Source organism: Leptosomus discolor, chromosome 11 (genome assembly GCF_034619465.1).
Source record: "Leptosomus discolor isolate bLepDis1 chromosome 11, bLepDis1.hap2, whole genome shotgun sequence".
Taxonomy (NCBI): Eukaryota; Metazoa; Chordata; class Aves; order Leptosomiformes; family Leptosomidae; genus Leptosomus; species Leptosomus discolor.
In genome coordinates, this window is record NC_141401.1 from 3,967,318 (window position 1) to 3,983,154 (window position 15,837).

The following is a 15,837-nucleotide window of genomic DNA, read 5'->3' on the forward strand; positions in this document are numbered from 1 at the left end:
GTGAAACCTTTCTTCCTCACATCCAAAAAGGATCGACTGGACCTGAATCAGCCAGTTCCCCAATCTAGTTCATAAGTGCAGTGCAATATAGGAACAAACAGCTGCACACAGGACCACTTTTCCAGGACTAGATTACATCAACTTTCAGCTCTTGTGGAAGAGGATTGTCTGTCACCCCATGCTGTTCTGCAGCAGTTGTCTCAGCAGCTACTTCGAGCACTATGCTCAGCCACGCTGCAGCTTGGTTTCACGGAGCACTGGCTCCAAGTCTGGACTGCAGAGGCGCTCATGTTTTACCCTTTCTGAGCTCTCTATAAGTTGCAGGTCCTGTTGTCCGGCTACAAGCACTTGGAGCTGATGTAAGGACCCAAAAGATCACGGGCTACAACCGCTGTCAGCCTAAAGGGTGGCTCCATCTCCTTCCCACTGTTGCCTTCCAAGCCAGTGATCATCCCAGAACGGGGTCTACCCAGCAGCATGTAGCCATTTGTGTAATGCTGTTGTGTAATGTTCATCCTGACCCACACAGAAGGAGAATGAAAGCAATGACCTGGATCTGAAGGAACTGAGGCCTGGTGGGCAGAGATGAAAGAGAAGAGGAAGACAAATTATTTTTCCTGGTGATTCTTCCCTTCTTCATCAGTTCAAGATAAAAAAAAACCCTCACAGCAGAGCAGGTTACTTCAGGAACACAGGAAGAATTTGATCTGGCAGCTTCACATTTGAACAGCAACTTGTGGGCAAGCGTGAATCTTTGCTACTTTGGGAGGTATTTTAAGCCCGCGTGACACTGCATCATATCTCTCTTCTGCTTGAATTTCTGTGTGTTGCATCTTGCAGCATGGGCTCCAGACAGCAAGCAACCATAGCTGCAGAGGAACTGGTTGTTCCTTTGCACTGGCAGCCACATGAAAGCTTTGGGGTTAACGGTTTCCTCCCACTCTCTCCACACCTTCCCACCTTGGGCTTGACAGCTGCATGCACAGAAGTTCAGGGGGGTGTGTGTTGGTGTGCTGTCTCTCCTAGCTAGTGTAACAGGTAAGCCAGAACAGGGAAAGGGGACAGATGGGACATATTTAAAATCTGACCAGATGCTGCTATTCCAACTTACTGTTACCCTTAATTATATCTCTGTATGCAGAGAGTCTCCCTTAAGCTATAGCAGTGATATCAGAGGATGGGAAGTGGTCTGACAGCCCAGCAAGAGCTGGGAGCATGGATGAACTGAAATAAGCAGCCCAGTTCTACATGTTCTGCTCACTGCAGAACCCTTTAAAACCTCACAACTACTCCCTATGATTTCAGGGGCTGTTCAGAGCAGCCAGGTGAACATGGTCCTGACAGGATTAACAATAAATGCAGCTCATTTACTGCTACTGCTGGATAAGGTTTAGGATGATGTTGTATAAAAAAACTCACAACCCCAAAAGCAAACAACAAACAAACCTGAAAAGCTGACAGCCCTAACAGAGGGTAAGAGCAGATGTTGAAATGGTTTGAGGGTCAGCTCATCTCTCCTGAAGCAAGGTCCAGCACGGGATTATTTTCCTAAGACTGCTGACCAGTTTGAAATCTCTTCCTAGGCAAGTTACAGGGATGTAGCCCCAGCATGAACAGGGGATGTACATCATCTTATTCCCCATGCATGAGGACATGCAATGAGGTTTTGCCATGCATGAATCACGTGTAAATGGGCCTAGATCCAGATAAGGGGAGGCAGATGTACTCACAGCCATCCCTTCTCTGAGGGATCCTACATAGCATCAAGGAAGAAAAATTCACAGTGCAGTATTGAGAACTGCAACAGAGAACTATTTCTGGTAGCAAACAGTGGCCCTGTTAGAAGATCTGACCCAAGGATCATCTTCCTCCAGAGCTCTCCACCACAGCTCAGATTGCTTCGCAAGGAAAAAATAAGAGGAAGGCTCTGGAAGCTTTGACGAGGCTGGTCATGACAGCAGCTTGGCATGGTTCTTCGCCTAACTCAGCTGAAACTTCTCCAAAGAATCAAAAGGAGAGCAGAGGAAGAGAGGGAAAGTGGGGACTCAGGAGTCCCTGGGCTGTAAACACTTGTCATCGCCAACACAGCCAAGTGGCTGCGTGGCCATTTCCGCAGCTGCTCTCTTCTGTGCATTGCTGTTGCTCGCTGGAACGTGCTTTGTATCACTGTACCAGGGAGACAGCCCCTTCCATAAAACGGGATAAGACATGAATTAAATACATTTGTGTTTAAAAAAAAATTACAACATAACATTTCAACAGTTGTGATTAATTGATATTTAAAACAGAGAGAAAAATAAAGCCACGATACATTACTCACCCCTCAGCACTTCTGCTGGGACCATATTCATAAGGATAATATTTACACAAGGAAAATAAAACAAAAGCACAACCAAAAACCCAAACAACTGTTCTCAGGCACACAGTTACCTGGGGCCCTTGTTCAGTTCTGGCATCGAAGGGGTCTCCAACGAGTCGCTTCTTGGCATACTCCACGCTGCGCTTGACAAACTCTGGATATATCTGCTCCTCCACAAACACTCGCGAGGCAGCCGTGCAGCACTGCCCTTGATTGAAGAACACGCCTTGATGGGCGCATTCCACGGCCAAGTCCACTGCAACACGGCCCAGGAGGGAAAAGCGTTACCACATGCACAGTATCAGCCTTCTGGTGTTTCCAGACTTGTGTTTTTTTCCTTTCTCTTTTGAAAGCCTCCTTAAAAATGCTGACAATGGTCCACACCCATTGAAGGCACTCACAAGGCCTCATACTGCCCCCAAACCAGATCTCTTGTTATTTCCACCCCGCTGCCTGCCTTTTGTCTCAAGGCCTAGTTTGCCATAGCTCCTGATACCTCCTTCCACAAGGACTCACTGAGGGCAGGAACCAGTTTTTCTTGCTGTGGGAATTTCGATGTGGATTTCTAGATACCACGCATTGGTTCCCAAAGACAAGTGTCAGCACTGATTGTTGAGAACGCAGCGTGCCCTTCTGCTGTACAGCCAGCTTCCAGGTCCTTGCAATGCTCACTGTTAGCAAACGGCACGAACACCTCTGGCTTTCGACCTTTGCTGTGCCGTGCAGGAGAGTGGAGAGTATTTTCCCCAAACCAAATAGGATCATCCAACCACTTTGGTGGTCACAGCTTACCCGTATCTCCTAATGCTACTCACTAAGGCAACAAAGTCACAACGGAACACGCGAAAGGAGTCCTGCAGGCCCTCAGGGTAGAGGTGAAAGCTGGATCAGATCAGGTCCTACGAAACTCCCCTGTCACAGGAATGCCTGCAGAGGGGCTGCATTTTACAAAACTGCTTTCCCCACTGCTTGCCTCAGGCTCTGCAGTACTGCCAACCAAAAAGAAAGCACCACAACAGCAGAAACCCACAAACGCAAGATTTATCTGCAACTGCAGCCACCCCCAGGGAAGGCAACAAGATAATAGTCTGCTCATTTGCCATGGGAATGATCCCTGTGCTGGGCAAGAGCTCCAGCGAAGCAGAACTGCACCCTGCTCTTGACAGAGGCTTCCTCCAGTCTTTGGGGTGGATACAGCTGCAAACATCAGCCCTGCTGGCTGCCAAAGGACAGCAGAGACACACAAACAGCACCACGCTCCTCGTCCCTCACAGCAAATAAACACAGCAGCCAATACTTACAGTCTGCATCTGCACACACAATGCAGGGGTTTTTCCCTCCGAGCTCTAATGTCACCCGTTTGAGGTTGCTTTTAGAAGCAGCTTCCTTGATCAGTTTTCCAACCTGTAGCATTGAGACACAAAGAGGACATGAGCTGTTTCCCCTCAAAGTCTTAACTCGGCGTGTCAAGGGTGACGCTAACAAGAGTAGAAGAGCCTGGTGGGTGGCTGAAGCAGGTAGGAGTCAGGGAGAGCACTTTGAAATGGTTTGAGTTTCCTACCGCTGTGATGTGTTGGGTCAAAACCAGCCCTGGAATTAATGTTTGGTTCAGGCAGATCTGAAAGGGCGGGCTACATGGGAGAGCTACAGGAGCTGATTCCTGAAGTTATCTGCTACCCAGAGCTGCAGAACAAGGCATTTCCCACCCAGTGCAAGCTAGTGAGCGACACTGGCAATCAATGGGGCTCCCAGGTTTATGAGCTTTACTTTTAAAAATTGGGAATTCAACTTCTTAGAGTAATTCTAGCCAAGGGAATGATAAGAACTCCCTGTTCCTATCTGTTACCACTCCCATACCAGAAAGCCACATAGAGATTTTGACATTTAGGAGAAAACTATTTCTTTCTGACAGTTTAGGTTGAGCTGCTCCACACACAAGAGCAGCTGAGACAAGTTCCTTCCAAGGCAATACCTGAGGATGGCAACAGACAACCTCCGGGTAGCTCTGCTGTGGCACTTTCTGCCCAGGGACCTGCTCTGAGCATCTGGTGGAATTTATCTGGCCACTTTCTCCTGAAGGGAAGGATTTACTCTGCTTCCAGAATTTAATCAAAGTAATGTCAGACTACGGGCTTTTTTTTCCCACAGAAAAAATGGTTTACATCAAATGTTTTCTCCAAATTCTGACTGACTGGGCTATTCCTTTTTTATGCTGGTGACACCAAATCAGCAGTTTCTCTTTCTGTTTTAAAAAATAGAATTCCTCACAAGAAGAGCATAAATCAAGCGTTGGAATCATTTAGTAATCTAATATTGTTAGAAACAGTACAAGTTAAAAATATTTGGGAGCTTCAGCTGTTAAGGCAAGTTATTTTCTTAAGTGCGACCTTATATTTGAATTTCCTGATTTTGTAACTGGTTTTCTTGTATTTTGCCTTTGCACATGCCAATCTTAACTTCATTTCTGCCTAAAAATACTGTTGCCCTGGAGCAGGGAAAGCATGGGGGAGCTGGCTGGCAGTTATAGGTCTGCATTTCTCATGGTTTGCCTTTGTAACTCAACCAAGACTCCTGAGCCTAGCAGTACGGATCATCGCTGGTCACTCAGCAGCCTAGTCCTAGAGACAGCAGAAATAAGTGATGCATCCTGCTGCAGATGCACATAGCAAGAGGCACTGCTACACACTAGCCGGCCAAAGAGGAGTAAGTTAATAAACTAAGGGAAAGGAAGAAATCTAGATGGGAAAATTCTCATGGAGTTTAAGATCAGTATTTCCAGGCTGGCACTGAGCCCAAGCTGCGACTTAAAAACTAACTCAAAATGTATTTTGAATTAGCTTCACTTCCTGGCTCAGAAACAGTAGCATTATGCTGCAAATACTGCAGAGATGCAGCTGAACTCACAGATGGGTGGAGGAGGAAGAAAACACTTCTAAATTACCCGTGCATTAGCAACGAATCTGTCTCCCTCGGTGTTTCCTGCACACCCATGGATTAGGAAGACAAGCACAGCATCTACAGGAGTTTTTTGCCTACAGGCTCCAGCAGCTGAGATTTTCCTTCTGCCATTAATCCACTGGATACTCCTTTTTCATTAAAAACCCAAACAGATCCATGTGGGCTGGATGAGTCTATAAGCTCTGTTGTTTTCACACAGCCAGCACCTAATCGGGGCTAAAAGTTTCTGATCTAGGATTTGGAGAGAAGCATGTAACTGGGTAAACTCCTAGATTAGACCAACTATCAAGAGAGTAAAAGCTCATTGTGAACTTTTACTTTATTGCGTTCATGTTTGTTCCCGTGATCCCTATAGAGAAACGGGCTTAGCACACCTTCTCCTATGGGATGAGCGAAGCGGTTAGCATGTACGCAAAGCCACTAGATGGTACTGTTGTTAAACGAAGCAGCTTCTGAGCGTTCAGGGAGTTAACCTTTACCGACCAAGAACACCATTCAAGGTAGTTATCATTGTACGTTTAGATTGAACTCTGCAATTACGAGGATAGACATAAGAATGGATGAATTCGGCAAATGCTCAACAAGAACAATGTTACTCAAAGAAATCAAAGAGGAGACCATATTTGCCTCAACTGCACCCATTGGTGTCAGCATTTCCATTCTTTGGATGCTGCCTCTCTTCAGGGGGTGCGTATATATTGCAAGAAAAATCTAGAGCAGTGAGTGGAAAAACATTCACATTCTAAACAAGCTTTTATTTGAGAATTTTCAGCAGTGATTACTGGAGACAAATACATTTGCATGTCACACCTGTGCTCAATTCCACAGACCAGGCCAAGACACGCGCCCCTTTCCCCGATGTAGGTAAAGAGGACGGCTGTAGGTGTCTGACAGTGCAGAGGTCTCGCTTCCACCCCTCTCCTAAGCAAGGCAGCCGTAGCTATTTACAGGAAAAAACTGACTAGACGGTGCCTTATTGTGCAGGTGTCAAAAGAAGCTCAAATGTTAATCCCATCCACGTCAGCAGAGGAAGCCTCAGGCACGAGGCCATGTTTTTATTTAAGTCCTAGTTCCTCGCAAGTAACTACAGCTGAGGAAGGATTGTTCAGGGCTCTGACGTGTTTTCCAGTTGCACACGCTTGCAGGGCAGGACTGGCAGGCAAACTTGCCCAGAAGCTCCATCGGGTCAATGACACGACGTTAAGTCACTGCCAGCCTCTCCTGTAGACTGTCTTACCTTATGTCAGAGCATCTATTACTTGCAGTTCTCACAGAAACGTGGCAGTTTGGCAAAGCCCAGCTGACAGAGATCTGGGATTATCACAAGCACAAGGACCTGAATTCGACAAATCCGAAACACCTCTGAGAAATCCTGTCACATGGAACGTGATGGAAAATGGTGTCGGCGACACAGAAATCATCGACATTTCATTGGTCCAGTCTTACGCAGACGGCGGTTTTAGAAGAGAATGCAGGTGTTTTATGGAAAATCCATCACCTACCTTTGTCGATCCAGTAAAAGCAATTTTATCAATGCTGTGATGGGTAGAAATAGCAGCTCCAGCTGTGGGGCCATAGCCTGGCACAATGTTCACCACACCTGGAGGGAAACCCACCTAAAACAGAGGTTAAATACAGCTCTGTAGAGAGAGACTTCGAGCACTCTGAAGCTGATCTGCACTCCTGAGGGTGCAGTTCAGTTCTCAGGAAGCTTGAATTAGTTGCACTATATTCCTTGCAATTAAGAATTGCAAGTTGCAGACAAGCAGCCCATACCAGATACCTCACTGTTTTCCAGACTTTCCAGTAACGTGGCTGCATGCTACCAGCTGGAGTAGACGTGGGTGAAAGTAACAGCCATGCTTAGGAAATGCCAAGTTTCAGCAAGAATTCTTGGAGGAGTCCCAGTTTCAAGTCAAAAGAGAGTGAGTCTTTCGGCCAAACTTGGCCCCCAGCTACTGCTGTGCAGCTGGAGCCAAGGGGTAACTGAATGAAAGTTTGTTTTGAACAAAGGTTGACATTTGTGGCTCTTCAGGGGCCAGAGGGATTAAGAAGTCAGTAAAACCTCACTAGATGATGGGGCTAATAAAACAGGAACACAAAAGCAGATGGTAACAGACGTATGCCAGTTTCCACCACATTTACAACCTAGATTAGCCAACTAGTCATTTTGCCAAAAGAGACAAATGGCAAAACTTTAGGTGAAATTCTAGTGCAAGGAGAAGTGCAGGACTTACTAGTCTGTTTTTACTTCCTGAAACAAGAGTTTCAAGGATTACGCTCTTCTAGGCCAGCCCTCCCCTACTACTGATTGCACAACGTTGTTTTCCCCTCAATTTCTAACAAAGGAATTGAGGATATTAAACGTTCACTTCATTTCTTGTGGATTTTTAATATAAAATCTCAACAAATGCAGTTGCTCCTTCCCAATACAGAAAAAAAAAAAAAAAAGGAAGTAATTGCTCCTGTACTATCTTGAAAAAAAATGATCTTCATAATTTTTCCCCCCCTATTTTTTCTTTTCATAAGTTGCAAGGGCAGTCTGATTTCTTCTATGGATGTGACAACCATAAAAGTGAGTTCAATAGAGTTTGAATCTTGGCTAATAAGTTTTCAAGAAAACATTGCATGTCAAACTGTGCAAGTAACAGTGTTTGAAGTCAGCAGCAAAGCCACAAGGAAGCAAAAAATTGGTTCAGGTCATTCCAAGCCAGAAAGTTTTTTCTGTTTTTCAGCAAAAATGAAAGCCAAAGTATTTGGGTTGGCTCCGAATTATTTCATTGAACCTAACACATAGCTTTGCTTGTGTGTTAACATCTTCTGCATCCTTTTAAAGATTAGGGGGAAAAAAAAGTTTAAGTTATTCTTCTGAAAAACTGCAAAGAATTCAGCTAATTTTGGGTGGAGAAAAGAGCATCTCCAAATAAAATTATTCTGCTCTAATTACACTTGTGCCTTCAAGGACAACTGTGAGAAACAGGCAGCTTAGAATTTCAGCTCAAAAAATTAATTTCACCAGAATGGAATGTTTTTTGGGGGCAAATTCTATGCCTGTGTTTGGGGAGCTGTATGTCAAAGCGAAAAAAGCAGCGCTGTGGCAGGGCTAACTAGAATTCGTGAAAACTGCACCCTATGCTCACTCATCTTGTGTAATCTTATTAAGTCAATTAACTGCAGGAGATACTTAACTGGCAGTGGTTTTGCACTGCCTTCCCTGACAGAGGAGCCCTAAGTGTCAATTACTAACGTGTCCTTCTATTTTCACCCAGGTTAAGCCAAGAACAGACAAAAACATCATTATCATTTCACTGAGCCTAACAAACAGACTTTTCCAGCTGAGAGGCAAAAGCGTATCTACAACCCTTTTAGTTTTCCTAAATGATACAAAATGGCACAAACACAAGACTGCTGTCCAATCACACTCTTTTTTGTCCCATTGTCTAATAAAACTGAGCTGTAGTCTTTCCCTCATTTGGGAGAGGGGAAGACAAGGCAGAGGAATAAAAGCACCATTTTTTCTCTCTGCAACTTCCTGAGAAAGGCGAAAAACCTACAGGTTTTGCGATCTTTGCTACCTCCCAGCCAGCCACTGCCAGTCATGCAGGCCTTTGTAAGAAAAGACTGAAGGCAAAAGTTGTTCTTACTTTCCTCTGTGAGGCTTTAACGTCTTTAAAAGCTACAAACCTACACAGCCAATTCAAAACACAGTCTTGCTTACGACCTTAAAAGAACAGCCCCTAGATGGGTTGTTCAGATTTCCTTACCTCCTTGATTAGCGAGCCAATGTACAGCGACGTGAGCGGGGTTTGTTCGGCCGGCTTAATAACCAAAGTGTTTCCGCAGCACAGCGCTGGTGCCATCTTCCAAACCAGCATTAGCAACGGGAAGTTCCACTGCAAGAACACAAGGCTGGTCAGATCAGCACAGCACAGCCACCTACTCACTTCCACAACGCAGCATTTTCTCCACCTTCGCACAGCTCAGGGAGAAAGAAGCAACTGGGAAGACAGCCACAAAGTGGCTGCTTACAATATTGTGTTTGCTTGGACTACGGAGTGTAACTGCCTTGATTTCCCCCTGAGATCCCCCCTGAGTCCTCAAGCTAGTCCTGAATGTTGGACAAACCCCTGTGTGATGTGACCTCGTTCTTTACAGGAGTTTCATCACACTTTCTATAGGGTTTTGGCTGCTCACAGGAATCGTGTTGGAGGTGGTGTCCGGATGCATCACTTTTGTACAGCATCCTTATGTGGGGGAATTACAAGGTGCAACTGCTCATGGAAGAGACCTCATTTTTCTGTGTTAGGTATTGGCTGAGTAGTTAGGAGTTATACAATATCATTCAATTCCAGGTTTATAACTAGGAAACTGCAGTGGGTTGTTCAGTCATGGAAATCCAGGGGAGGTCTTACGCTCCCTTCAAATTGTGAATTGCTCCTTTCCAATTAGTTTTCTGATTTGGAATTAGGAACGAGTCCACATCAGTTTCCTCTGTGCTAATCTCCTTCATGGTCATGTGTATTTGTAGATCTTGGAGACTAAGCAAAAGTGGAAAATCTAGCTCACATTGAATCTCAGAAAGGTCATTTGGCAGCAGAAAGGATTTCTTCATTAAAAATAATTAATGCTGCTTTAGGGATGATGGAAGCAGGCCAACAGCAAGGGGACTTCTTGTCAAGGCTCAAGCCAAGGGCCTTCAGTAATCGACAGAGAAGCCAAATATGTTAGGAATCCACAAATTCACACTTACAAATAAAATTAGCAGCGTAGCTTTTAAGACTGAGTTCTAACCCAGCAGCCCTAAGACAGGGCTAGAATTTAGTCTAATGTGCTATTCTTCAACCTGCCTCTCCCTCCTTCCCAGACTGTTTCGTTTCAGTGACCTTCTCCAAGGCCACATCCCATGATTTGCCCATTTGTCTTTTTCTCCCAAACCTTCTTGAAGGCCTGACTTTGCAGCTTGAGCCATCCACACCTATGCTACCTTTCTATACTCTCAGAGCCTGACATAATTCCATTAGGAGCTTTGCGTTGCAGAATGGCCAGTGAAAGTAACAGCAATAGTCCAGGGCTGCCTCGTCACATCACCTTGGGATAAAATTCAGTCATATGCTGCACTTTCTAAGAACTTTCCTTGCCAAGAACATCGGTTTAAATATAGCCAAGCCACAGGAAAAAGGGAGGATTGTTAATTGGTCTAGGGAGACATATGCAGAATAGTGACAGAATTTCTTTAAATCAAATAGGAATATACAAACCCACAGACTGCTGGTGTTAAAGATCAAACTGGAAAAAAAAATTTGAAGGGGATTTGTTCTAAGTAAACTGAAGACAGATACAGTTTTGGGGACCCAAATCATCCTTTTTACAAACAGTGTTGAATTGAGTCAAATTTGGTTCTGTACTTCCTATTGTTTTTATTGCTGATGTAGGGTCAACCTGAAATATTAGAAGTCCCACTATAACCCCTCATAGTGGCCCACCAAAGCATCCTACATGTAGGCTTTTAAAGGGACAGTTTCCAAAAGCACTGCTGAGCACCAAAGGTGGTTGAAGTGTGACCAGGAGATACCTTTTAATCGATGATCAATGCTAGGAACCTCATGTTTTGATCTTAAGTTGTTCACAAGCACTCACATTGCTTATTCAGCCAGAGAAGCCATGCAGAAGTCATCAAGCCAAACATCTGATAACTAGTACCAACCATCTCCACTTTGCCTCACCCTGACATTGCTAAATAGGCTGTACCAGCTTATCACCAGGGATATAAGCTCAGTCCTGCTGAAGGGAAAAGCAAAATTTCCCCAGATATCTTTGGGAACTGGTCCAGACCTGGTATTCCTGGGGTCTAGCAAATCCAACACCCCACATGCATTTCCTTCTGTCTCTCCTACAACTTTATCCCAGAAGTCAGAATCTTCCATGGTCTCTTATTGATCCAAGTATCCAAACAGAGAACCTTGGCACACCACCATTTGCCTCATGGCCTGTAGGATACCATGTTCAAAGCATTTTACAACCAGACAGGATCGAACTATGTCTCCCATGTAGCTATAAAGCCTTCCTGGTTGTCTGTTTAAACAGAGCAAGCAACACACACTAAAACTGGAGGTATTCCAAGAACTAGCCACACTGTCCCTTCAGCAGAGAATGAGACCTCAAGGAAAAGAAAACTCTATTCAGTGAAATTTAATCACAGAGAGCTCAGAACAGCCAGGGGTTGTTAATAATGGATACGATTTAAAACTCAAAACTATGCATCAGCACTAGGCAGCAAAAAGCTAGCACATGTAATGACAAGATGGTTGTCCCAGCAGTGCAGGAGTCAGAGAGCTCTGACTGGTCTCTGGTGACTGGTGTCAGCCTTAGAGAGGAACAGAGCATCTGATTAGGAGACCCACCCTTCTCATTGCAGAGGACTTTGTGTTGCCAAGAGCAATTGGCATGGGGGTAAAACAAGAAACTACATCAGGCAACTGCGATGGGAGTTCCCTGCAGAACAGCTGTAGTTAACTAGGAAGCAAATGGCTGCAGTCGAAGATGGGGAGTGCACATGTACTTCTTCCAGTTCTGAGGGAGACGCAGGGCACCATCAGTGCTGCTTACCGGAGTTATAGCTCCACAGACACCCATCGGCTCATGCCTGGTGAAACAGACAAAATTTTCATCTGCAAGACAAAAGAATACAAGACAAAACAGTCAAAATCCTTGCTTCTCCAGAAACAGTGTAAGATGACTGCATACAGGCTGGCGACAGAACTAAACCCATATTAGACAAAGAGCCCTATATCTGTTCATCTTAACTCATGCCTCTAGGACACTCCAGGCAGATGAAGATCTGTTTGAGAACAGGTCTTGTGTTAGCTCAAAAGTCAAACACTGCTGACCGTCACAGTGGAGCCTTTTAAAACCAGGGGTTCAATTCCTTCTGCAAGCTCCCTGTGTTGAGGCTAAGGGGAGAATAACTCCCTACCACACTGAAGAGCACGCACAAATTTCATTCAGATTGTGTCTTGCTGAAAGAAGCAAAGCACTTGCCTTCCTGAGGGGGAGAGTTTTTAAACCCATTTTGTACAGGAATCATATTCAGTGTAACAGGAATTGCACTTCTTAAAAAAAAAAAAAAAAATCACAAAAAGGTGAAACTCTGGGACTAAAGTAATACCATTCATCTTAAAACACTATTACACTTTCAAAGAGAAAGCAAGAAGGGCATTTTCCTTACAAATTCATTCTTGCTGAAAACCTAGTTTCATTGGGAAGATCTGACAGAAAACAAGGACATTTCTAATTACAGTATTTGGAAGTGACCTAAAATCAGGACAAATGAGCAGTGTCCAGACAAGCAAAGCTTCACGTTACTCTGAACGAGGGTGACAGATCTAAGTTTCTATGACTGACATTGCTCCCTTTGCAGTCTGCACAGACTGAACTAGTTCAGCCCTTCAGAGCCACTTCTTCTGGTGACTGATTTTGGTCTGCAGTGCCTGTCCTTCACACAGCCTCAGTGATCACCCACACGCAGAGACAAAACAGGCTGATTTTGAAAATGAACCATATTGCTCATCGTGCCACATGGACATCCATTGTCTTAACTTGCTCTCCCCAAAACCATATTTGAACTTATATAGCTGAGCCAAAGTGTTCTCCCTGGCCCTGCCACAACAGTGCGGTGTGACTGCTCTGGCTCTGCAGCATTTTGAAAAACTTCTTTCAAGTGTCCCAAAACTTCACAGAGTCCCTCCGGGAGCTCAGTGCTTTGGCTGCTGAGTCAACATCTCAAACCTTCTCTTTAATAAAAGTTAAGAAAAAGCACTACACAATCTCTCCAAACATCTGTGAGCCAGCACTGTCAGTGACGCGGGAACATCGGTGAGGTGGGAGACACTGGTGGATTCGACATCAACCCTCCGACACGTACCTGTGTCATCTAGGACAGCACAAGCTCGCTGGCTTCATACAATTCTCCCTAGCAACCTCTGTCCTTACACTCTCCAACATCTTAATTCATTTCAGTGGTACCTAATGAATAAACTCCCCTATAACGTGTGGATTTTTTTGGTTTAAGAATTAGTCTGAATTTGAAAACAAAAAGATTTCTCTGTTTAAAAAAGCAACAAAAGATGCCAGCCATTATTTTCCAGAGATCTATCCAGGCATTCACACTGTTCTCCCACTAGTTTAAATCTTGAAACACATTTACTTAAAATGCACCCGGAGATAGAAAGGAAATGCAGGCTATTTTTGCAGGTTTTCAGAGGCCGGCCTTTCCATGCATTCCCCTCCCAGCAGGCCTCCCTCCCACCCCCTCAAGCCTGTTCCCATTCCAGCTCTGAAACTGGGTCTGAAGGAACTTACCCACTGGGATAGTTCTGCCCTGGATTTTATCAGCCCATCCAGCATAATATCGGAGTGTTTTTATACAACCTTCCAGGTCAATAAAATAAGCCTGCAGGAAAGGTTTTCCTGTGTCCATTGTTTCCAGAGTCTGAAAAAAGCAAATTGCATGCAATGTCAGACAAATCGATGGGTTTTTTTCTTAAAAAAAAAGCTTTTAGAGAAACTCCTTCTCAATTTTATTTTGCCTTGTGCTGCAGGCATGGGGTTTCCTTCCCTCCCCTTACATTTAAGGAACAAGCTTGTCAACACAAACAAAGCAAAAGGGAGACTAGACCAAATAACCCTGGTGCACACAGAAGTTGCTTTGTTCAGTGACTTCAATAAAAGAGCATCTTCCAAAAGCCCCTAGAAGGTGGCTGTGGGTGGGATACAGGGCTGTGGTCTGGGGCACTGGTCAGAAGTGGTGTGAGTGTCATGACTTCACTGGAACTGACCCTCCGACACAGATGTCCTGGATTCCAGATGGTGTCACTGCAATCAGTCAGACCCACTTTCCTTTTATTTGGAAATCTATTTTTTCTACTTCATAGCCCTAAAACCAACCCCTGAAAAGCCTCTTTTATCCACAGGATGATAGAAACCACATTTTTTACAGAGCTCTAGTAAAGTAACCTTTGGGCTCAGATCTGTGCTGAGACTAAAGCAATGGAGAAGTTGCTTCACTAAAGCTGCACTGATGCTGAGCAGCTCTAAATGAAGTTCAGTCTCTGCCTGTGTCCTTCTCTCTGTTCTGGACATTAGCTCAGTGAATGCTTTGTTCTGTGCTCAGGTCATTAAATGTGCAAATGGCCAGCACATCCATAAAGGAAGTATTATCCCTTGGTACATTGAAACATCTTTGTTTACATATGAAGTCATACCCTGTCATCTTCCACAGACATTAGGGTCCAAACAGCACTTAAACAGACATTCCCCTTGGAATGACTAGGATTGTTATCCACTCTGAACCTCTGCTAAAACAACTGATTTTTATAAGTCATTACTTAGCATGCAGCCAAGGCAGCTATGGCTGGTTTTCTGCAGTGAAAATAACAATGCTGAAAAAGCCCTCCCAGATTAGAAAGACACAGAAAGCTTGAAATGGGTGTCCCAGTTTAAGGAAGAAGGAGGGTTCTCTGAAGACACATCAAAAAGTGAACAGAAAATGAGCAGGGTGTATTCACACACACTTATTTTTTTCTCCCTTTTATTTGCTGGCTAGAACTGCCTTCAGACCTGGATTTTTTGGTTCTGTCCTGCTGAAACTGGAGGCTGTCATGTGGTTAAGAGACACTGTGCTGGAGAAAGAGATCTGGCTTGACATAGTCATGCAAGTACGGGCTCCTAAGCACTTCCCATGTATGTTAAGTCCTACCAATCTCAGCTGGACATCAGCTCAGGAACTTAAACACATCTAACAGCACTGAATGTCATAAATGCCATTCCCCTGAAGATAAGGTGAGCCAAAGTGCAATATTGAACGGGTGAGTGCTCAGGTCCAAGATCTTAGATGGACCGATGGTGGATGATAAGGTGAACATGAGCCAACAGTGTGCGCTTGCAGTCCAGAAAGCCAACCGTATCCCGGGCTGCATCAAAAGATGTGTGGCCAGCAGGTCAAGGGAGGTGATTCTGCCTCTCTACTCTGCCCTCGTGAGACCTCACCTGGAATACTGTGACCAGCTCTGGCGCCCCCAACACAAGAAAGACATGGAGCTGCTGGAATGAGTCCAGGCGAGAGCTACCAAGATGGTCAAAGGGTTGGAACACCTTTCCTATGAGGACAGGCTGAGAGAGTTGGGCTTGTTCAGCCTGGAAAAGAGAAGGCTCTGGGGAGACCTTGGAGCGGCCTTCCAGTACCTGAGGGGGGCCAACAAGAAGGCTGAGGAGGGACTTTTTACAAGGGCCTGCAGTGACAGGAGAAGGGGTAATGGTTGGGAGCTGGGAGAGGGCAGGTTTAGACTAGATACAAGGAAGAAGTTCTTCACCCTGAGGGTGGTGAGACACTGGCACAGGTTGCCTAAGGAAGCTGTGGATGCTCCATCCCTGGAAGTGTTCAAGACCAGGTTGGATGGAGCCTTGAGCAACCTGGTCTGGTGGAAGGTGTCCCTGCCCATGGCAGGGGGGTTGGAACTAGATGA

The 15,837-nt window shown here is 45.0% G+C and overlaps 1 protein-coding gene across 2 annotated transcripts in view; it reads right to left on the minus strand.

The window, feature by feature from the left end:
* The window catches only part of ALDH1A3 (aldehyde dehydrogenase 1 family member A3), a 34,757-nt gene that overhangs the window by 8,132 nt on the left and 10,788 nt on the right, over window positions 1–15,837 (minus strand). The window contains exons 4-9 of one of the 2 annotated variants that reach the window (XM_009954442.2): window positions 13,676–13,805; window positions 11,924–11,985; window positions 9,082–9,210; window positions 6,820–6,933; window positions 3,661–3,763; window positions 2,431–2,615 (exon numbers count right to left, since the gene is read on the minus strand). In XM_009954442.2, the coding sequence (XP_009952744.2) occupies window positions 2,431–2,615; window positions 3,661–3,763; window positions 6,820–6,933; window positions 9,082–9,210; window positions 11,924–11,985; window positions 13,676–13,805 (723 nt within the window). The remainder of the gene's footprint in view (window positions 1–2,430; window positions 2,616–3,660; window positions 3,764–6,819; window positions 6,934–9,081; window positions 9,211–11,923; window positions 11,986–13,675; window positions 13,806–15,837) is intronic. The other variant, XM_086471358.1, reaches the window with a different exon arrangement.